The 23702-nt window shown below is 40.7% G+C and overlaps 1 protein-coding gene across 4 annotated transcripts in view; it reads right to left on the bottom strand.

Moving 5' to 3' along the window:
- Positions 1 to 23702, bottom strand: part of LOC124721190 (WD repeat-containing protein 7) — a 375749-nt gene that overhangs the window by 202874 nt on the left and 149173 nt on the right. For all 4 annotated transcript variants that reach the window (XM_047246033.1, XM_047246035.1, XM_047246034.1 and 1 more), the window contains 2 exons: positions 20495 to 20690; positions 1732 to 1901 (listed from right to left, as the gene is read on the bottom strand). In XM_047246033.1, coding sequence (XP_047101989.1) covers positions 1732 to 1901; positions 20495 to 20690 — 366 coding nt within the window. The remainder of the gene's footprint in view (positions 1 to 1731; positions 1902 to 20494; positions 20691 to 23702) is intronic.

Below are 23702 nucleotides of genomic sequence, written 5' to 3'. Positions count from 1 at the left end.
TTTGTACAAACTGAATAAAACATAATAATAATAAAGAAAACTGTAAAATCAAGTAGATTTGCAAGCAGACATACAACGAGTACAAGTTAAAATTTTAGATCATCTTTTGCACAATCAAAAAATTCCACAATCACACAGAAAGTTTTCTTTTTAAGCCAGTTTTGTAGAAAATTTATGTAAGCTTTTAATGAGGTAGTGTGCGTCTGGTAGCAGTGCACTAAACAATTTTACCCCAAAATACAGCTATTTTGAGTCTTGCTTAGTCTTGTAAAGGATTGGTCAATCTTTCCTTCGTGGCATGTATTGGGACAATTAAATGATTGTCTTAATTTGTAGCTCTCTTGGTTTTCTTTTGTGTAGACTATGCAGCGAAGTACAAAGAATGATGGGACTGCCACGACACCCACTTTCTTGAAAAGTGACAGCATTTTCCCACCATGCTAAACCTCTTTTTGCCTTACTGAAGCTGTCCCAAAGCTGTATGCACTATTTTCCTCAGTCTGATCACCTATTCAGTGATATAATGAATTTAATAGCTAATAAAATTAACTTCAAACAAAAAGTGAAACCACATCTGCTTGACAACTTCTTCTACTCCAAAAGAGAAATTCTGAATGTGAATAACAGCATCAGCAGTCAATGTGTGTATGTGTGTGTGTGTGTGTGTGTGTGTGTGTTAGAGAGAGAATATACTTAAGTATTAATTACTGTAAGGGGAGGGTGAATCATTGCGCTATTTTCCACTGAGATGATGTAATGTACAGGTTGTTTCATTGTTTCACAATTCCTATCACAGGCTCCAAAAGGTTGTAGAGGGGACTTAGTAGATGAAGTTTTGATAAGGATGCCACATCTGAAAATGGTTCATTTGGATATAAAATAAATTTGATGCTTAGATAACTTTCAAATCACCCACTTTGTGTTATGCACAGAAACTGAGAGGAGGGGGGGGGGGGGGGCGGTGACATCATTGTCAATCCCTGGTACCATTTTCATCTGACTACAAGAGAGAAATGAGATTTTCCCACAACGAGGAAGCTCACACAGTGGTTCTTGAATGGCTCCATGACCAAGCATCATATTTATATCATTAAGGAATTGAACATACGATAGAACGGACCAACCATTGTTTACAGAGACTTGATAATTATGCTGAAAAATGGTGTCGTGTATCCATGTCACTTCAAAATGTAGTGCAACATTAAATAAAAATAACTTGGCCTGTCATAATAATGTGTAACTTACTTTCCAAACTCTCTTTCTAATTAGCTACCTTCGTTTGGCATTGATGATTGTGTATGCATTGCTCCTGTTTTATTTACTTGCACCTTGGCACTAGTGTCCCGCAAAGTGTGTTTATGTGTTATTATACATCTCGATGCAGAATTTGTCCAAGGAAAGAAGTTTACATTTATTACTACTGCCTGGAATATTACTTTAAAAAACAAAAATCTTTAATTTTGTCATTCTGGTGCATCATTGTTGGACACTCATCAACTTTGTTGCTGCAGAATTGAGTGACAAATCACAAAGCATTCAAACCTCAGGTAATAACAAAATAAGGCACACCATTCTTGTGTAATCATAAGACTTACAGCAATGTAAGTGTAAACTGAACTGTAGCACTACATCTCTGTTCCTTTAAACCAATAACATTTACTTAGGTCCATAAAAACAGAACTGAAACTTTACTGCAAGATATTAAATATTTTACGATTTATTGACACTAACCTGAGTGGCATGCCTTATGGCTGACAGATTGCGATGTCTGAGACCTCTAAAAAAATGGACGGCTGGATTGGCCAAACCCATTTCTCCTGCACTGGCCGCCGATGGATTTTCGTCACATGCATACAATACCTCTTCAGCACTTATTCCATGCAAAACACGATCCAGATGGCCTGCAGAGATATACCAGATCAACTTAAATATTAAGGGAAGAATAGACAAAAAACTGACACTAAGGACCATGAAATTTTGCACAGATGGTAATGTTGCATATCTTAACTAAATGGCTAAAGAATATATATGCCTTCATTTATATTATTATCTCCATGTTACTGCTGTTGTTGGCACATTCCTAAAAGCTGCAGAAATCAGTATCAAAACAGAAGCAACTTGTCATCAAATATACCTCAGTTGTATTTTTCTAAACCAGATTGAACCAATTTTGAGCCAAATCTTTACAAAAACCATTGATTTAATTATCATGGGTAATTTGAATATCAAATTCTTAACTTTAAAAAAACAGTAGGGGAGAACTAAAGCATCTGATAGAATAGTTCAACCTAACTGCTGTAGTTAACTTTCCCACTGGAGTAACAAGTAACTGTACAAACTTAATTGACAATATATTCACTGACAAAGACAGGAGCAGCTCTATTACCGTCAAGTAAAATCCTCAATGGACCGTCAGATAAGGACACACAACAGCTTACCGAAAATGACATTAACATGTGTGATAAAGCTACACATTCCTTTAAATCTGAACAGGCCGGTCAATAATTGTATCCTAAATACTTTCAAACTTCACTTGCAGAAGCTTGGCTGTAGCCCTCTATGTATGGAAAGGAATGTTAATCAGACTTTTAACCTGCTCTCAAATGAAAGTGTGCCATTGTTTGAAGCTATAAAATATCCCAGTCTACTATAAGGAAACACTGGCTCACTAGAAGGCCCAGAACTTCCTATAGAAAAAAAGAAAGTCAAATGATAATCGTTTGGGTGTTATAGCTCTTCTTATCCCTCCGCTTGTTAAGAAAAACTACAATACAACGCTTAATAGTTTTCTTTTTACTCAGACATATTTCAGCACTTTTTGTGCTATATGCGGTGGGTTTTTTGTTTATTTTCTTTCTGAAAAATTAATGTTACATGTTAACCTTTTGTGTATGTTATATGACCTTTTGGCTCAAAAGCATTTACATTTGAAAAAAGGATGATTTATTAATAGTCAAATACTCTACAAACAGTTTGCATACAGTACAACTCTGAGACATATGTCACAGAATTTACTCATTATATGTTCTTCAGTTATGATACGTTTAAAGATTTTAGTTTTATTCTAAATCTGGAAAAAATGTGCCTGAAGAAAAAAAACACACCACCTTCAAGGACTACGTTCAGTGGCACCACAGTATAATAGGCGCATACTGAGGAATGGTTGTGCTAGTGATTCATGGTCATCAACACTCAAGCGGTGCTCAGGATGCCTCTCTGTGCACCCTCTGTTTTGACTCTGCAGGTGGTAACTTTTCCAAGTTTAGAAGTAAACAGCGTTTGCAACATTCATTCTATGGTACAATCATGCCCCACCGACAAGTACGTACTACTGTTTAACAGCTTCAGCCATTTGAACAGGGTTGCACTGTGGGGTTTCAGGAAGCTGGAAGGATGTATCGATGGATTGCACCATTTGTGGGGTACAAAGTATCAGTGGTGTATGACTGCTTCTAACAGTGGTCTGTCAAACATTTCCACAAGTACTGAACAGGTCCACATAGAACAGATGCACAGAGAGATCTACAAATTACGCGAGCAAGAGGGGCTGACCAAATATCATCCAGGAACAAAATCCGGGTGCAAGTTCCACCAGCTGTGTAGTGAAGGACCACTGGAAGCTGTCCACTCCCAACAGGTTTAATATTACATGTGCCTCTGACCAGGCTCCCACTTACACCATAACATTGTCATACATGATAACTCTTGTGTCGTTGATAAGAGTAGGTTCTGTTTGTATGTGAATGATGAATGTACACGTATATGACATAGACATTGTTAGCTGCCAGTTCCAGAGGGCATTCGTTTACAACACACAGTTCCCACAGCAGGCTTCAGTTTGTGTGTGTGTGTGTGTGTGTGTGTGTGTGTGTGTGTGTGTGTGGGGGGGGGGGGGGGGTGTATATGTATAGTACAATCTAACTTCTGCACCATTTCAATGCAGTAAAGTGTTCACTGTAAATAAGTATTGTAGTACACTATTGGCCATTAAAATTGCTACAACACGAAGATGACGTGCTACAGTCACGAAATTTAACCAACAAGAAGATGATGCTGTGATATGCAAATGATTGGCTTTTCAGAGCATTCACACAAGGTTGGCGCCGGTGCCGACACCTACAACATGCTGACATGAGAAAAGTTTCCAACCGATTTCTCATATGCAAACAGCTGTTGACCGGCATTGCCTGGTGAAACATTGTTGAGATGTCTCGTGTAAGGAGGAGAAATGCGTACCATCACGTTTCCGACTTTGATAAAGGTTGGATTGTAGCCTATCACGATTGCGGTTTATCGTATTCCGACATTGCTGCTCGCGTCGGTCAAGATCCAATGACTGTTAGCAGAATATGGAATCGGTGGATTCAGGAGGGTAATATGGAACACTGTGCTGGATCCCAATGGCCTCGTATCACTAGCAGTCGAGATGACAAGCATCTTATCCGCATGGCTGTAACGGATGGTGCAGCCACGTCTGGAGCCTTGAGTCAACAGATGGGGACATTTGCAAGACAACAACCATCTGCACGAACAGTTCGACGACGTTTGCAGCAGCATGGACTATCAGCTCGGAGACCATGGCTGCGGTTACCACTGACGCTGTGTCACAGACAGGAGTGCCTGCAATGGTGCACTCAACGACGAACATGGGTGCATGAATGGCAAAACGTCGTGTTTTTGGATGAATCCAGGTTCTGTTTACAGCATCATGATGGTCGCATCCGTGTTTGGCGACATCGTGTTGATTGCACATTGGAAGCGTGTATTCGTCATCATCATACTGGTGTATCACCCGGCGTGATGGTATGGGGTGCCAATGGTTAAACATCTCAGTCACCTCTTGTTCGCATTGACAGCACTTTGAACAGTGGGCGCTAAATTTCAGATGTGTTACGACCCATGGCTCTACTCTTCATTAGATCCTTGCGAAACCCTACATTTCAGCAGGATAATGCACGACCGCATGTTGCAGGTCCTGTACGGGCCTTTCTGGATACAGAAAATGTCGACTGCTGCCCTGGCCAGCACATTCTCCAGATCTCTCACCAATTGAAAACGTCTGGTCAATGGTGGCCGAGCAACTGGCCCGTCACAATACGCCAGTCACTACTCTTGATGAACTGTAGTATCGTGCTGAAGTTGCATGGGCAGCTGTACCTGTACACGCCATCCGAGCTCTGTTTGACTCATTGCCCAGGCGTATCAAGGCCATTACTACGGCCAGAGGTGGTTGTTCTGGGTACTGATTTCCCAGGATCTATGCACCCAAACAGCGTGAAATGTAATCACATGTCAGTTCTAGTATAATATATTTGTCCAATGAATACCCGTTTATCATCTGCATTTCTTCTTTTTGTAACAATTTTAATGGCCAGTAGTGTAGCTTTATTGTATGTTTATTACCGTATAAATAAAAAAAACTTTTTTTTAATTTTATATTCAGTGCATTAATGCAATCGTAGTAAATGAGTATTGTAAAATGATCCTTTCGTACAGTCCATAAAAAAAACAAAAAAAAAACAACAAAAAAAACAAAAAAAAACTATCATTCCACTTGCGGCCTGTGGAAAGTACATTAGCTTATTTGTTTTAGTTGTAAATATTTGTCATGTATTATTGTTTTTCTGACATGTTCTTCATCCTGGAGGAGCTCCTCACTGTGGGTCAATTGGAATGAAAGTAAATCTAATCTAACCTGACCTAACCTATGCGAAGTCAGTATGTGCATCTCAGCTTAAGTTCTTGTCTACAGAGAATGTGATGGTATCTACTTCTTCCAGAAGTAGATTTTTATGTTGTATTTTAAACGCTACACCTCTTGAATGTTTAGTTTCCAATGTACCACATTGGTTTCTCCAATGTTCAATTTCAACTTATCTAACTGGAAGCTATTTTCTAGGGTATTAAGTGTGCTCGTAATAGAGCTCAGAGTTTTACATCATCTTCTTCAATTAAAATATAAGTACCATCTGCAAATAGAACCAATGAGGAATTTATACTTACAGGTATATCATTTATGCACAACAGGAACAGGATTCACCATAAAATGGATTCTTGTGATACTGTAGTCCATTTAGAATAATAAGTCACTGCATTTGAAGTGATAGCTGCCTTTTCTTCTCTGTTCTGCAGGTATCACGAAAAGCCATTTCAGAGCATTGTCCTTGACCTCACAGTTATGTAATTTATAGATAAGCAGAGCATGGTTTATTGAGTCAAAGGATTTTGTAATACTGCAGAAGGTTCCATGAAACTTCACTCCCATGACCTAATGCTTCGCTTATCTTTTCAATGAAGTTATTCATTGCATTCAGTGAGGCAAACCACAAGTGCTTGATATAGGTATGTCAAAGCAACGATTCTTGTTCGGCTGCGCAATCCAACCAGGATGTCATTTTCACTTTCTTGTCTCGACCTTTTCACGTAAATGTCATGTGGATCGAAAAATGTCATCTTATGAACGTACTATAAAAATGCTAAAATACAGTTTAAAGATTTTGCAGCCTTTTCTTTATATATGTTTTTATTTGTATATGGAACCTCTTGGCTTGAGAAGAGCTTTCACATTCTTTTTCTGATCTTCCACATCATTTCAAATTCCCTTTCCATGTGCTATTTTTCTTTCTTTGGTCCATTAGTTTCTTTTTTTCTGATGACTGCATAACCTAGCAAATAAACTTTAAAGTGAACAGTTACTTGTCTAGTACAACCACTGCTTCTATCTGAGCTCCCCGAAACAAAGATGGTGTAACTTACCAAACGAAAGCGTTGGTATGTTGATAGACACACAAATAAACATAAACACACACGCAAAATTCAAGCTTTCGCAACCCACTGTTGCTTCATCAGGAAAGAGGGAAGGAGAGGGAAAGACGAAAGGATGTGGGTTTTAAGGGAGAGGGTAACGAGTCATTCCAATCCCGGGAGCGGAAAGATTTACCTTAGGGGGAAAAAAGGACAGGTATACACTCGCGCGCACACACACACACACACACACACACACACACACACGTCCATCCGCACATATACAGAGACATGCAGACATTTGTAAAGGCAAAGAGTTTGGGCAGAGATGTCAGTCGAGGTGGAAGTACAGAGGCAAAGATGTTGTTGAATGACAGGTGAGGTATGAGCAGCAGCAACTTGAAATTAGCGGAGGTTGAGGCCTGGTGGGTAAGGGGAAGAGAGGATATACTGAAGGGCAAGTTCCCATCTCCGGAGTTCTGATAGGTTGGTGTTAGTGGGAAGTATCCAGATAACCCAGACGGTGTAACACTGTGCCAAGATGTGCTGGCCGTGCACCAAGGCATGTTTAGCCACAGGGTGATCCTCATTACCAACAAACACTGTCTGCCTGTGTCCATTCATGCGAATGGACAGTTTGTTGCTGGTCATTCCCACCTAGAAAGCTTTACAGTGTAGGCACGTCAGTTGGTAAATCACGTGGGTGCTTTCACACGTGGCTCTGCCTTTGATCATGTACACCTTCCGGGTTACAGGACTGGAGTAGGTGGTGGTAGGAGGGTGCATGGGACAGGTTTTACACCGGGGGCGGTTACAAGGGTAGGAGCCAGAGGGTAGGGAAGGTGGTTTGGGGATTTCATAGGGATGAACCAAGAGGTTACGAAGGTTAGGTGGACGGCGGAAAGACACTCTTGGTGGAGTGGGAAGGATTTCATGAAGGATGGATCTCATTTCAGGGCAGGATTTGAGGAAGTTGTATCCCTGCTGGAGAGCCACATTCAGAGTCTGATCCAGTCCCGGAAAGTATCCTGTCACAAGTGGGGCACTTTTGGGGTTGTTCTGTGGGAGGTTCGGGGTTTGAGGGGATGAGGAAGTGGCTCTGGTTATTTGCTTCTGTACCAGGTCAGGAGGGTAGTAGCGGGATGCGAAAGCTGTTTTCAGGTTGTTGGTGTAATGGTTCAGGGATTCCGGACTGGAGCAGATTCGTTTGCCACGAAGACCTAGGCTGTAGGGAAGGGACCGTTTGATATGGAATGGGTGGCAGCTGTCATAATGGTGGTACTGTTGCTTGTTGGTGGGTTTGATGTGGACGGATGTGTGAAGCTGGCCATTGGACAAATGGAGGTCAATGTCAAGGAAAGTGGCATGGGATTTGGAGTAGGATCAGGTGAATCTTATGGAACCAAAGGAGTTGAGGTTGGAGAGGAAATTCAGGAATTCTTCTTTACTGTGAGTCCAGATCATGAAGATGTCATCAATAAATCTGTACCAAACTTTGGGTTGGCAGGCCTGGGTAACCAAGAAGACTTCCTCTAAGCGACCCATAAATAGGTTGGCGTACGAGGGGGCCATCCTGGTACCCATGGCTGTTCCCTTTAATTGTTGGTATGTCTGGCCTTCGAAAGTGAAGAAGTTGTGAGTCAGGATGAAGCTGGCTAAGGTAATGAGGAAAGAGGTTTTAGGTAGGGTGGCAGGTGATCGGCGTGAAAGGAAGTGCTCCATCGCAGCAAGGCCCTGGACGTGCGGAATATTTGTGTATAAGGAAGTGGCATCAATGGTTACAAGGATGGTTTCTGGAGGTAACAGATTGGGTAAGGATTCCAAGTGTTCGAGAAAATGGTTGGAGTCTTTGACGAAGGATGGGAGACTGCATGTAATGGGTTGAAGGTGTTGATCTACGTAGGCAGAGATACGTTCTGTGTGGGCTTGGTAACCAGCTACAATGGGGCGGCCAGAATGATTGGGTTTGTGAATTTTAGGAAGTAGGTAGAAGGTAGGGGTGCGGGATGTCTGTGGGGTCAGGAGGTTGATGGAGTCAGGTGAAAGGTTTTGTAGGGGGCCTAAGGTTCTGAGGATTCCTTGAAGCTCCGCCTGGACATCAGGAATGGGATTACCTAGGCAAACTTTGTATGTAGTGTTGTCTGAAAGCTGACGCAGTCTCTCAGCCACATACTCCCGACGATCAAGTACCATGGTCGTGGAACCCTTTTCCACCGGAAGAATGACGATGGATTGGTCAGCCTTCAGATCACAGATAGCCTGGGCTTCAGCAGTGGTGATGTTGGGAGTAGGATTAAGGTTTTTCAAGAAGGATTGAGAAGCAAGGCTGGAAGTGAGAAATTCCTGGAAGGTTTGGAGAGGGTGATTTTGAGGAAGAGGAGGTGGATCCTGCTGTGACAAAGGATGGAACTGTTCCAGGCAGGGTTCAATTTGGATAGTGTCTTGGGGAGTTGGATCATTAGGAGTAGGATTAGGATTATTTTTCTTTGTGGCAAAGTGATATTTCCAGCAGAGTGTACGAGTGTAGGACAGTAAATCTTTGACGAGGGCTGTTTGGTTGAATCTGGGAGTAGGGCTGAAGGTGAAGCCTTTGGATAGGACAGAGGTTTCGGATTGGGAGAGAGGTTTGGAGGAAAGGTTAACTACTGAATTAGGGTGTTGTGGTTCCAGATTGTATTGATTAAAATTTTGAGGTTTTGGGGGGAGTGGAGCTGGAAGTGGAAGATTGAGTAGATTGGAGAGACTGGGTCTGTGTGCAATGAGAGGTTATGTTAGTGTTGTTTTAACGTCCCGTCGACAACGAGGTCATTAGAGACGGAGCGCAAGCTCGGGTTAGGGAAGGATGGGGAAGGATATTGGCTGTGCCCTTTCAAAGGAACCATCCCGGCATTTGCCTGAAACAATTTAGGGAAACCACGGAAAACCTAAATCAGGATGGCTGGAGCCGGGATTGAACCGTCGTCCTCCCGAATGTGAGTCCAGTGTGCTAACCACTGCGCCACCTCGCTCGGTGCAATGAGAGGAGGTTGAGGTTTGCTGGAAAGGTTGTGGAAGGTGAGTGAGTTGCCTTTCCGGAGGTGGGAAACCAGGATATTGGATAGTTTTTTTAGGTGGAGGGTGGCATGCTGTTCTAATTTGCGGCTGGCCTGTAGGAGGATGCTCTGAACAGCCGATGTAGATGTGGGAGAGGAAAGATTGAGGACTTGATGGATAGGAGTTGACGTGTGTGTGTGTGTGTGTGTGTGTGTGTGTGTGTGTGTGTATATATATATATTTTGTGTGTATGTATGTGTGTGTCTGTTTGTGTTTCTGTCGACCTGCCAGCGCTTTCGTATGGTAAGTCACATCATCTTTGTGTGTGTGTGTGTCTATATATATATATATATATATATATATATATATATATATATACATACAAAGATGATGTGACTTACCATATGAAAGCGCTGGCAGGTCGACAGAAACACAGACAGACACATACATACACACAAAATTCAAGCTTTCGCAACAAACTGTTGCCTCATCAGGAAAGAGGGAAGGAGAGGGAAAGACGAAAGGAAGTGGGTTTTAAGGGAGAGGGTAACGAGTCATTCCAATCCCGGGAGCGGAAAGACTTACCTTAGGGGGAAAAAAGGACGGGTGTACACTTGCACACACACACATATCCATCCACACATATACAGACACAAGCAGACATATTTAAAGACGTCTGCTTGTGTCTGTGTCTGTATATGTGTGGATGGATGTGTGTGTGTGTGTGTGTGTGTGTGTGTGTACGCGCGAGTGTACACCTGTCCTTTTTTCCCCCTAAGGTAAGTCTTTCTTTCCGCTCCCGGGATTGGAATGACTCCTTACCCCCTCCCTTAAAACCCACTTCCTTTCATCTTTCCCTCTCCTTCCCTCTTTCCTGATGAGGCAACAGTTTGTTGCGAAAGCTTGAATTTTGTGTGTGTGTATGTGTCTGTGTGTGTTTCTATCGACCTGCCAGCGCTTTCGTATGGTAAGTCACATCATCTTTGTTTTTAAATATATTTTTCCCACGTGGAATGTTTCCCTCTATATATATATATATATATATATATATATAGAGAGAGAGAGAGAGAGAGAGAGAGAGAGAGAGAGAGAGAGAGAAACACACGCATGCAACGCACGCACGAACGCACACACACAATCTCTGAATTCTGCAAAAAAGGTCTCTAGTAAAAGTTGTAATGTCTGAAGGGGGTCAGGGAATGGTTACCTCGAAATGACCTTTAACATTGTTTTCGAGGTAAAACCAAGATCAAGTTCATTTTTGCAAATGGTAAACTTTTTTTTTTTTTTTTTTTTTTTTACTCGTATTCTATGTGGGAAAAAAATGCAATGCTTGTAAGGAACACTTTTTTTGAAAACCCAATGGTTTGTCACCAGAGGGCACTTCGTTGTAACTTTCCCAGTTACCAGTATCTCAAGAATGAAGCAAGATTGGGACAAAATGTCTATGAAAATCTTGTATAGTTTCTGAACTCTGTTCACTGGTAAAATTTGTGTGGGCATGAAAATGCCTTGAAATTTTTCAGTAGGAATTAACCTGAAAGCAAATACAGTCTGCATCAGAGGAACCCAACGTGCACTGCTTGGAGGGTGCAGAATCAGAGACCAGCACTCTGCTTGTGCTGGCACAATCAGAGAAGAGAAACGTGGACCTATGAGGCTAACTAATAAGTATCACTGTTGGGGAATTTGAAATCAGGCCCCCCATGAACCATGGACCTTGCCATTGGTGGGGAGGCTTGCGTCCCTCAGCGATACAGATGGCCATACTGTAGGTGCAACCACAACAGAGGTGTATCTGTTGAGAGGCCAGACAAACGTATGGTTCCTGAAGAGGGGCAGCAGCCTTTTCATTAGTTGTAGGGGCAACAGTCTGGATGATTGACTGATCTGGCCTTGTAAACTAACCAAAACGGCCTTGCTGCGCTGGTACAGCGAACGTCTCAAAGCAAGGGGAAACTATAGCTGTAATTTTTCCCGAGGGCATGCAGCTTTACTGTATGATAAAATGATGATGGTGTCCTCTTGGGTAAAAATTTCCAGAGGTAAAATAGTCCCCCATTCAGACCTCCGGGCGGGGACTACTCAGGAGAACGTAGTTATCAGGAGAAAGAAAACTGGCGTTCTACGGATCGGAGCGTGGAATGTCAGATGCCTTAATCGGACAGGTAGGTTAGAAAATTTAAAAAGGGAAATGGATAGGTTAAAGTTAGATATAGTGGGAATTACTGAAGTTTGGTGCAGGAGGAACAAGACTTCTGGTCAGGTGAACACAGGGTTATAAATACAAAATCAAATAGGGTTAATGCAGGAGTACATTTAATAATGAATAAAAAAATAGGAGTGTGGGTAAGCTGCAACAAAAAGCATAGTGAACGCATTATTGTGGCCAAGATAGATACGAAGCCCACACCTACTACAGTAGTACAAGTTTATATGCCAAATAGCTCTGCAGATGATGAAGAAATTGATGAAATGTATGATGAGATAAAAGAAATTATTCAGGTAGTGAAAGGAGATGAAAATTTAATAGTCATGGGTGACTGGAATTCAATAGCAGGAAAAGGGAGAGATGGAAACATAGTAGGTGAATATGGATTGGGGGTAAGAAATGAAAGAGGAAGCTGTCTCGTAGAATTTTGCACGGAGAATAACTTAATCATAGCTAACACTTGGTTCAAGAATCATAAAAGAAGGTTGTATACATGGAAGAAGCCTCGAGATACTGACAGGTTTCAGATAGATTATATAATGGTAAGACAGAGATTTAGGAACCAGGTTTTAAATTCTAAGATATTTCCAGGGGCAGATGTGGACTCTGACCACAAACTATTGGGTATGAACTGTAGATTAAAACTGAAGAAACTGCAAAAAGGTGGGAATTTAAGGAGATGGGACCTGGATAAACTGACTAAACCAGAGGTTGTACAGAGTTTCAGGGAGAGCATAAGGGAACAATTGACAGGAATGGGGGAAAGAAATACAGTAGGAGAAGAATGGGTAGCTTTGAGGGATGAAATAGTGAAGGCAGCAGAGGATCAAGTAGGTAAAAAGGCGAGGGCTAGTAGAAATCCTTGGGTAACAGAAGAGATATTGAATTTAATTGATGAAAGGAGAAAATACAAAAATGCAGTAAATGAAGCAGGCAAAAAGGAATACAAACGTCTCAAAAATGAGAGCGACAGGAAGTGCAAAATGGCTAAGCAGGGATGGCTAGAGGACAAATGTAAGGATGTAGAGGGATATATCACCAGGGGTAAGATAGATATTACCTACAGGAAAATTAAACAGACCTTTGGAGAAAAGAGAATGACTTGTATGAATATCAAGAGCTCAGATGGAAACCCAGTTCTAAGCAAAGAATGGAAAGCAGAAAGGTGGAAGGAGTATATAGAGGGTCTGTACAAGGGTGATGTACTTGAGGACAATATAATGGAAATGGAAGAGGATGTAGATGAAAATGGAATGGGAGATATGATGCTGCGTGAAGAGTTTGACAGAGCACTGAAAATCTGAATCAAAACAAGGCTCCGGGAGTAGACAACATTCCATTAGTACAACTGACAGCCTTGACAAAATTCTACCACCTGGTGAGCAAAATGTATGAGACACACAAAATACCCTCAGATTTCAAGAAGAATATAATAATTCCAATCCCAAAGAAAGCAGGTGTTGACATATGTGAAAATTACCAAACTATCAGTTTAATAAGTCACAGCTCCAAAATACTAACATGAATTCTTTACAGACGAACGGAAAAACTGGTAGAAGCCAACGTCAGGGAAGATCAGTTTGGATTCTGTAGAAATACTGGAACACGTGAGGCAATACTGACCCTACGAGTTATCTTAGAAGAAAGATTAAGGAAAGGCAAACCTACATTTCTAGCATTTGTAGACGTAGAGAAAGTTTTGACAATGTTGACTGGAATACTCTCTTTCCAATTCTAAAGTTGGCCGGGGTAAAATATAGGGAGCGAAAGGTTATTTACAATTTTTACAGAAACCAGATGGCGGTTATGAGAGTCGAGGGGCACGAAAGCGAAGCAGTGGTTGGGAAGGGAGTGAGACAGGGTTGTAGCCTCTCCCCGATATTATTCAATCTGTATATTGAGCAAGCAGTAAAAGAAACAAAAGAAAAATTCGGAGTAGGTATTAAAATCCATGGAGGAGAAATAAAAACTTTGAGGTTCGCTGATGACATTGTAATTCTGTCAGAGACAGCAAAGGACTTGGAGGAGCAGTTGAACAGAATGGACAGTGTCTTGAAATGAGGGTATAAGATGAACATCAACAAAAGCAAAACAAGGATAATGGAATGTATTCGAATTAAGTCGGGTGATGCTGAGGGAATTAGATTAGGAAATGAGACACTTAAAGTAGTAAAGGAGTTTTGCTATTTGGGGAGCAAAATAATTGATGATGGTCGAAGTAGAGAGGATATAAAATGTAGACTGGCAATGGCAAGGAAAGCGTTTCTGAAGAAGAGAATTTTGTTAACATTGAGTATAGATTTAAGCGTCAGGAAGTCATTTCTGAAAGTATTTGTACGGAGTGTAGCCATGTATGAAAGTGAAACATGGGCGATAAATAGTTTGTACAAGAAGAGAATAGGAGCTTTCGAAATGTGTTGCTATAGAAGAATGCTGAAGATTAAATGGGTAGATCACATAACTAATGAGGAGGTAGTGAATAGAATTGGAGAGAAGAGGGGAGTTTGTGGCACAACTTGACTAGAAGAAGAGATGGGTTGGTAGGACATGTTCTGAGGCATCAAGGGATCACCAGTTTAGTATTGGAGGGCAGCGTGGAGGGTAAAAATCGTAGAGGGAGACCAAAAGATGAATATACTAAGCAGATTCAGAAGGATGTAGGTTGCAGTAGTTACTCAGAGATGAAGAAGCTTGCACAGGATAGAGTAGCATGGAGAGCTGCATCAAACCAGTCTCAGGACTTAAGACCACCACAACAACAACAACAACAACTGGAGGTTCAGAGAAATTTTACTTTTGGAGACTGAAAATTTCTCAGCTGTGCTCACTTAGAATAAGTCTTGAGTGGCATGACTCTCATAAATTTTTCTTTTATGGAGCTAGGAAAAATGTGTGTTAAGGGACTTAGAAAAATTCTACCTCGTCAAACTCATGAATTTCACCTCATGGGACTCTGAACAATCTCGTCTAGTGAGACTCTAATGAGTTCCTACGAAGTGTAAATTTTCCAAATCTGTACAAGCAAAATTATTCTAGACACGAATGTTTGGAGCTCATAAGAGAACATTTATCTGAGTCACCTTGTCTCGCAATCGACTTTCGCGGACCCATCTTTCGTTTCAGTCTTCTCTCCATATTCGAAAAGGATGGGTTACCATGGGTTATTTTATTATTTACGTCAATATCGAGATATGTAAAGATGCCCGCCTGAAAGATACACATCCGTTAGACACGTAAGTAATTTTCTGAAAGAGTGCACTTAAATACTGTACATTTTGGCTTCACATTGTGGCATAAACAGCAGTGAGCATGTGTAAACAAATGGGTCATGTACACTGTAATATGTCAGTTGTCCTGCAACATGCTTGCCGGATGTTTCATTGAAGGAAAAACTAAGAAAATCAGTAATAGTAAAAGTGACCAGTACAATTTATTTTTTGACTCTAATCTGTCCGAAATGACTGATAACATGCCATTAGAAACATTGAGAATGATAAAAATTGTTGGCAAGTGTTGCGATAATTATGCAGCCATGCAAAGATTGTATGCCGAAAGGTATCCCAATGCCAGTCATCCCACGAAGGTTAGAATTAGGTATATGGTAAGGTAAGCTGAAAGATGGACCTTGAAAAGTCAGAGACGAAAGATGGGCCCAAGAGAGGTGATCATGCTCGGAGTTCATGCTCTTGTCGCTCAAGATCCACACCTTTCGAGTAGTCAGATTCAGTGAATGCATGGTATGCCTCGATCAACGGTATTTCGTGTTTTATGAAACTTTAAATTACACCCATATCGCTTACGTATCACCCAAACAATTGAGCCTGGGGATCCTGAGACACACCTGGCATTTTGTCGATGGGCCAATACGCAAATACGTCGTGATCCCTTTTTCTTCGCACGCACTCTCTTTACAGACGAGGCAAACTTCGACAACATGGGAGGAGTCGATCTCCATAATGCAAATCCTCTCTGGAAACTAGATCACAGATCACAGAACACAGAGACAGTGCTCAATCAATGTCTGGGTGGGCATAGTTTGAGATTACGTTATAGATCCTGTCTTTTGTGGTGAAACGTTGAACAGCTTGCACTATCTTCATATTCTCCAGAATCTGGTGCTTCCTTTACTAGAAAATATCCACCAGACATATGAGCACGTATGTTGTTTCAACACGATGGCACCACTGCACATCAGGCCGAAGGTACCTGTCCAAATAGATGGATTGGTACCGTTAGTGCAATTCGTGAATTTCTGCCAAGATCACCAGACTTAACACCATTGGATTTCTTCTTATGGGGAGCTGTGAAGTAGAAGGTGTACTCAACTCCACCGCCGATGCCAGAAGATATGAGAGGAAGGATTGTGGCAGCTTTCCAGGCAATCAACCATCAGACACTGAATGATGTCGAGACCAGTTAACGAGAGGGAGTGCAAATGCGCATTAGACAAAATGGGCAGTTGATCGAACACCGGAGATCCTAAATTTCCAGTGAGAACCATGTTCATCAGCCCTTTTCAGTGCTAATGATGTGCGAAGTCCGCTGTGCAACCTTCATGTGGTGCACATTGCGTTTCGCTAATGTCGACGGTATTTGTTTCCAGGTTAATCACTACTGAAGAATTTCAAGGCCATTTCACATTTACAAAAATTTCACCAGTGGACAGAGGTCAGAAACCATACAAAATTTTCATTGAAAATTTTTCCGGATCTCACTTTGTTCTCGAGATAATGGTAACCTGTGAAGTTTACAATTACGTGCCCCCTGGTGACAAAACATTGGTTTTAAAAAAAAAAATGTTACCTACAAACAATGCGTATTGTTTCATGTAGAATATGAATATGGCATAAAAAGTAGAGGTTACCATTTACAAACATGAACTTGAGATTGGTTTTACCTGGAACACAGGGTTCAAGGTCATTTCAAGATAAGCACTCCATGACCACCTTCAAACCTTACAACTTTTACTAGAGACTTTTTTTGCAAAATTGTGCTGCTCCAGGGATATCAGCTGATATAGATTAAAATGGGACACTGTGTGTGATTTTGTGTGTAAGCCTCATTGTTGAAACTTTTTTTTTTTTTTTTTTTTTTTTTTTTGTGTGTAACAAATTTTACTCCTGATCCTTCATTCTTCCTTCTAGATATTTTACAGATCACCTTTTTGATTGAAAACTGAAGTTTTGCTTGCATACAGATCTTCAGGTTTTATCATTCTGTTGTGCTTATCTTTTGTATGTGTGCACATGAACTGTAGTGCATTCTCCCATAAGTTCTATGACTTTCTGTAGCCGGACTCTCTGTCCTCCTTTTTCTAATCCTGTTGGAATTTAAATTTAGTGCAAACAAACTCCCCCCCCCCCCCCCCCCCCCCAAAGAGATCTGTAGGCCATGCTTTCTGGTGCACTCTCTGATGACTTCAATCCATCTGTGTGACAGCGTGTGATTTCACTGTCTGCTAGTATTGCTAAATTGTTTGCAAAAGATAAGCAAGCAACCTCAATGTCATTAGTATCCCAGACAAGTTGAGTAGGCTTCCAGAGCTTTCGGATTTTTAATTCTTTTCCCCATTCCCTAATGACTTGGTCTGGGATCAGATCGAAGGGGAGCAGTGATAGCCCCTCTCCCTGGTGAACATCGGTTTCAACTGTAAATGGCCCTGATACTTCTTTCCTAAATTTTACTTTGTATTTTGTGTCCGTGAACGTTTGCTTGCTGACGTTTACTGTTTTTGGGTCTAGTGCATGTCCCTCTAGGCTCTCAAAAAGAGACTGCTGGTCATGGTCAACCGAGGCATATGCATTGCTGAAGTTAACAAAAGTGCAGATAATTGAGCTGTTTCGGATTGTTTTATACTTCCATACTGTGTGTATCTTGAAAAGTTGTTCTGCACATAAGCATCCTGGTCCAAAACCCTATTGGTATTTGCTGATCTCATGTTCAAGCTGTGCTTGTGCTCTTTCAAGTAAACATGATGACAAGAGAGCTCCGTTAGTTGTTATTTACATCTGTTCTGTCATCTTTGTTGTGGAGATGGGTTGACTAGTGTAAATGCCCAATATTCTGGCAGTTTTTCAGTTTACCAAATAGTTGTGCTGATTTGTTCTCCCCTATCTGCTTTAATAATTCCACAATGATTCCATCTTCCACAGATGTACTGTTGCAGGTCTCCCTGGTAAATCTTGAAGGTGGATCTTGACAACTGAATAGCTTAGAGAAGTATCACATTAGTCCCAACAGTCGTCATGATTTGTCGGAGCAAGTTAACAGCCCGGCATTCCGAAGCACAGGTTCTGTGGTTTGTATCCTCCAAGTCTTCTTAAAAACTACCTGTAAAAGCCACTTGTATTGTGTTCTATGAAGTTCTTTTTAATGAAGTCCAGTGGTTCTTTCATGAGCCTCATTTTGGCAGTCTTATTAATTTTATCACCTGCTTCCTCAACCTGAAAAACTGTTGTTCATTCTCAGGTGATTTTTTACTGTTTTTTCAGGAAGGCTTTCTGTCCTCCTCCTACAGCTTCTTCACATGCTGAATCCCACCACGGATATTTTGTGTACGTGATGCCTAAATGACTGATTTGATATTCACCAAGCACTTGTATGGGTCACTTCCAGGTCTTTAGCTTTTGGGGATGTTTCGTCAGGGAGGTTGGCATGTTTTTCAAATTATTTTATCCATCCCTCCCCCCCCCCCATCCCTCCTCCACACACAATGGTAATAATCATGTCTATCACATTCAGATACTCAAAGCAATAGGTACAGATAATATAAGCACATTAATTTAAAACAATTAAGTTAGGTTAACATGGTAAACCTACATGTATCATGATTCACAAGATAACACAGGGAACTGTTGAGGGAACACTACAGAAAATAAGTGTAAACAAATCTGACTCGTGACCAATCCTTTCTTTTCATAAGAGTGAAAGCTTCCTTCGTAAATAGGAGGGTTATGTCAAACTTTTTTTAGCAAGAATTCAGAATTTTTTATTATTCACAATAAAACTGATACTATTTTTCAAAATTCTGTCCATGAGCACTATTATAAATTTTTCATTCTTTGAAACCACTTCAAAAATGTCTCAGTCCAAGTTTCTTTAGGGAAGTAACTTAGAGCACCACTGTATGCTGTGATAGCCTTTTCATCAGATGAAAAACGCTACCCACAACTTTTTCATTCATCTTTGGGAACAGGAACAAGTCACACGTAGTCAGGTGAGGTGAATATGGTGGATGTGGTAACACTTGCTCTTTTATCCTCTCCAAGAAATCCATTGCTCTTACAGTCATATGTGCTGAGGCACTGTTGTGATGCAGAAGCTGCTCACTCTTTGAATTTGGGTGCTGTGGCCTCCATGTGGCAATGGTTTTCGGCAGTCGTTCAGTCACATACCACTCTGCATTGACTTAGTGTGACACATCAGAGGTCACACAGGTGAGATGACCCCATCTTGGTGAAGAAAGTGGCTACCATCTTCTTTCCCGAGCTTCAACTTTTCTGAACTTTCATGGGTGGTTCCTCACCTAGAAAACATTGTACTGAAGACTGTCTCTTTGTTTTAGGGTCATAATGGTTCCCACGTTGCGTCACCTGTGACAATATTGAGGGTGTCTTGGGACTGCCATTTGTTGAATTTTTCAAGAATAAAACACCACCAATCCATTCTTGTGTATTTTCTAGGCTTCTGTCAGGGAATGTGGCACCTAAAAGGTCCATTTCTTGGTTAGTCAATCCAATATTTAGGCCCCTTCAATGTCACAAAATGTGATATGAGTATCATCTTTAATCATTTTTCTCACAGCATCAATGTTTTCTTGGGCCACTACCATTGCTGGGCGATTGGAATGGGGTTCATCTTCAAGAGACTCCCAGCTACTTGAAAATACACAAAACCAGTTTCACACAATAGATGTAAAAGGGGAGAACTCATCAAAAACACATACCAAAGAAGAGTGGCATTCTTCTGCATTTAACTTTTTTGTAGGCACTGCATGAAAACTGCAGTGTGACATAGCCATCTCGCACTGTGTCTGTATGTCTCACTCAGCACTGCTTGTGTCCACACTCACTGTTCGCAGCACGGCTTGAAATTCAGTGGTGCGGGAAATGCTGCATGCACACTCCAAGGTAAAAAAAACAATGCTCTTTCAAACTAATTATAACAGTCGAGATCACAAGGCATGTTTAGTAAAAGGTGATCAGTTGCGGTCATCACATGATTGTCTTCAGATCTACAGTCATATTGATGAAGAAAGGGCTGTGCATGGAACAGAAACCGCTGAATGACGATAGTCAACTGCTCTTTCAACCCCTGAGAAAATCCCATTCTTATCAGAGTCCTAGTTTAAGAGCTGCTAAAAGCTTCTGACACAGCCCTTGTATATATTACTTAGTGGACAATGTGTGTGTGTGTGTGTGTGTGTGTGTGTGTGTGTGTGTGTGTGTGTGTGTGTGTGTGTGTGTGTGTGTGTGTGTCCAGAAGACTGGTACACTTTAATTTTACCTGTTTCCATTTGCCAAACATAGACAGCACCATCACTGCAGCCAACAATCATGAAGTCATCCAATGGGCGCCATTTGATTGTAACAACAGGGAAGAGGTGCCTTGAAGCCAGCACCACACAGCGACGGAGCGATAAGCTGAGAAGAGTGACCGAGTGGTCGCTTGCAACACTGCATACACACCCCTGGATACGTGCCTACATACAAGAATATTGTAAATTACTAAAATGAAATAATAACTTATTCTCATAGCTGACTCCTTAAAGAAATAATGTACACTCAAAATTAAACCATCAATATACAAGATTTACTTTACTTTTTTTGTTTTTGCTCAAGATGGATTAAGACTTAAAACCAGTTACTAAGAAAACTACCTGTGGGATTGAAAGAATTGGGCTCAAAGTACAAGTACAGCACACAGTGAGGAAGTTTCATTGCAATGAGCACACTGCTCGATCATGAAACATTACTTTGGGAGATTTAGCGCAGTCAGAAGTCTTTATGCATGTCAACTAAACAGGAAAGGATATGGCTTCCAAAAATTGAGACAGACAGAGTGTCAGTTTTGTCAGTAACTCTTATAGTGGCTTCCAGCTATCAATAAAATCTGAAAATGAAACTAATTGAGCATGAACATGGTGGCCAAAATTAAATAGAATATCTGTAACAAGAGTATTGTTTTCAGAATGCACATAAAATCAACTGAAATTTGACAAAATTATTGTGGATAACTGGGAGTAAAAAAATTTTCCATCAGCAATGTGTTCAACAATGGATAAACCATACAGATAGTGTTCACTCATTTGTGAAGTGTAGGAGAGCATGTACTGGCTAAAATATTCTCTAAGGTGCTGTAATCAGCATTTATCCTGTGTGGTGCTTGTTTTGTACTTCCAAAAAGTTAAGTACATCCTTGCTTTACACTATCAAGAACGTGGTGGTGCCAAACTGATAGATAACTGTATATGTGCAATGATCTGGTAATGGTTATCATAAATACCCTGTGACAAACGAAAATTACATTAACTAAGTTCTTCCTACATGTTAAAACAATTCAAAATGATGATTCAATGGTAACCAGTCCACAAAGATACAGTGAAGCTGTAGTACAATATTACTACATTACACAAAAACGGTAATGGTGGATGGAGTGTACAAGTACAGGACTGACCGAGATTGAGGGGTAAATGGCAGTTTAATTTTCTCACTGTTACAACACGTTTCATTTACTTCACTTTTTCTGACAGTAGTGGATATCAGTTTCTAAGAAAAAAAGTGCTGGTATTACACACAGAGACTTAAAAAGCATTTAATGTAATTTTAGTAATGAATAGTAATTGTGCTAGTGTTGAAGCATCTTCATGTCCTGTAAGCACAATGGTTTCCAGACACACATGAGCAACTACAATTGTGTGTGGAACAGATTCATGAAAAGAAGTACTCTCAATTAATAGTGGAAATGGAGTAAAACAGGCTAGGAATCACTTAAATTTCGTACTATTATGTTATTTGAGATATGTGCGTGAACAACATACTGTTAGAAAGAGCAAACTCTTGAGTTTTATGTAGTTCCTGCTAGGTACTAGCAGTGTGCACCCACTTCAGTTCTAGTAAAAATGGTGACAGGACAACAGAAAGCATTTTGTGTTCTACATTTTACGCAGTGCGGGTCAGTAATTACTGTTCAGCATGACTTTTGTACTAGGTACGGAGTGGATCCTTCTACAGCACAGAGCATTAGACGACGGCATGAACAATTCCAAGAAACAAGTCATTTGTGTACAGGCAAATTGCCTGACACAGACATCAAACACATGTTCAGTAACAAGGCAACATTCCATTGAAATGGAAATGTGAACAGTCATAATATGAGAATATGGGGTACGGAACTACTACATGAAGTTGTACAATATGAGAGGGACTCCCCAAAACTTAATGTGTCCTGTGCAGTTATGTGGGAAAAGGTGAGTGGTCCATTTTTCTTTGGCGAGAACACTGTTACAGGAAGCACATACCTCGATATGCTTGAGAACTTTCTTTGCCAACAGTTGGAGACTGATTCGAACAACTTCATTTACCAACAGGATGGGGCACCACCACACTGGCATCTGTAAGTGCAGGAATTTTTAAATCTAAGGATTATTGATGGATGGATTGGTCACCCTGGACCAAGTGGTTCAGCCTTACATTACTGCCCTCCAAGGTCACTGGACCTGATTGTATGTGATTATTTTTTGCGGGGGTTAGTAAAAGACTCTGTTTATGTGCCTATGTTACCGACAACAATGAATGAATGAAACATCGCATAACAGCAGCTGTGGAAGCTGAAACTCACAAGAAACTCGCTGCAGTGTGGAAACAATTTGAATACCGCATCGCCATATGCTGTGCATCCTCAAGGGAGGCATATTGAACATGTACGAAAAGTTATGAAAATAATTTTTGAGTTTCCCATTTATCAAAAAACAAAATTCATTGTTTATGTTTATTAGTTTCAGAAATATAAACACGCAAAATCAGATGATTCTTTTTGACACACCATCTATATTTTACACAAATCAAGAACAAACAAAATGTTAAAATACTGTTTGAAATGTTTTGTTAGTGAAATAGTAAGAAATTAGCAAAAACAGCACACTGATGTAACAAGGATGCTTCCAGCCAGAGTAATAGAAGGGATACAGAAATTTAAACTTCAAGAAACTTGTGGAGTAGCAGCATATAATGGAAAACAGAGAGCAAGTCATAAATGAGATCACCTATTCTGCAGATAACATGCTCCTTTGCACGAGTCACTGCTGTTTTCGCCTTCCTAAACTTCTTGTTTATTAATAACGAGAAAGGTTAACTATTTATGTGACATCAAAGACCCCTATATGTAGATAATTTATGCACTCACTGACATGACACATGACACACCAACTTCATTTACTGCAGCCAATGCTTTGAAGACATGCACTAAAACATGCCTAATGACAAGAGTACAAGAAATAGTATAAGACTATCTGAAACACACATCGCTGGCAACTATGAAGTCTACAGTCTCTGATCATTCAACACGGGATGAACAGCTGCTAATACCACAAAGATGACAATAAAAATTTAATGCTAAGTGTTGTGCCAAAGAATAAATGCTAGAGCTCCCTGTATCACATCAGGAATATCACAAAGCCTCATGAGTGTGCTCTACAGAAACCATTTCACACAGA

The sequence above is a fragment of the Schistocerca piceifrons genome, chromosome X (assembly GCF_021461385.2).
Source record: "Schistocerca piceifrons isolate TAMUIC-IGC-003096 chromosome X, iqSchPice1.1, whole genome shotgun sequence".
Classification (NCBI taxonomy): Eukaryota; Metazoa; Arthropoda; class Insecta; order Orthoptera; family Acrididae; genus Schistocerca; species Schistocerca piceifrons.
The sequence above is the reverse complement of the archived record's forward strand: the minus strand, read 5'-3'. Positions and strand labels throughout refer to the sequence as shown.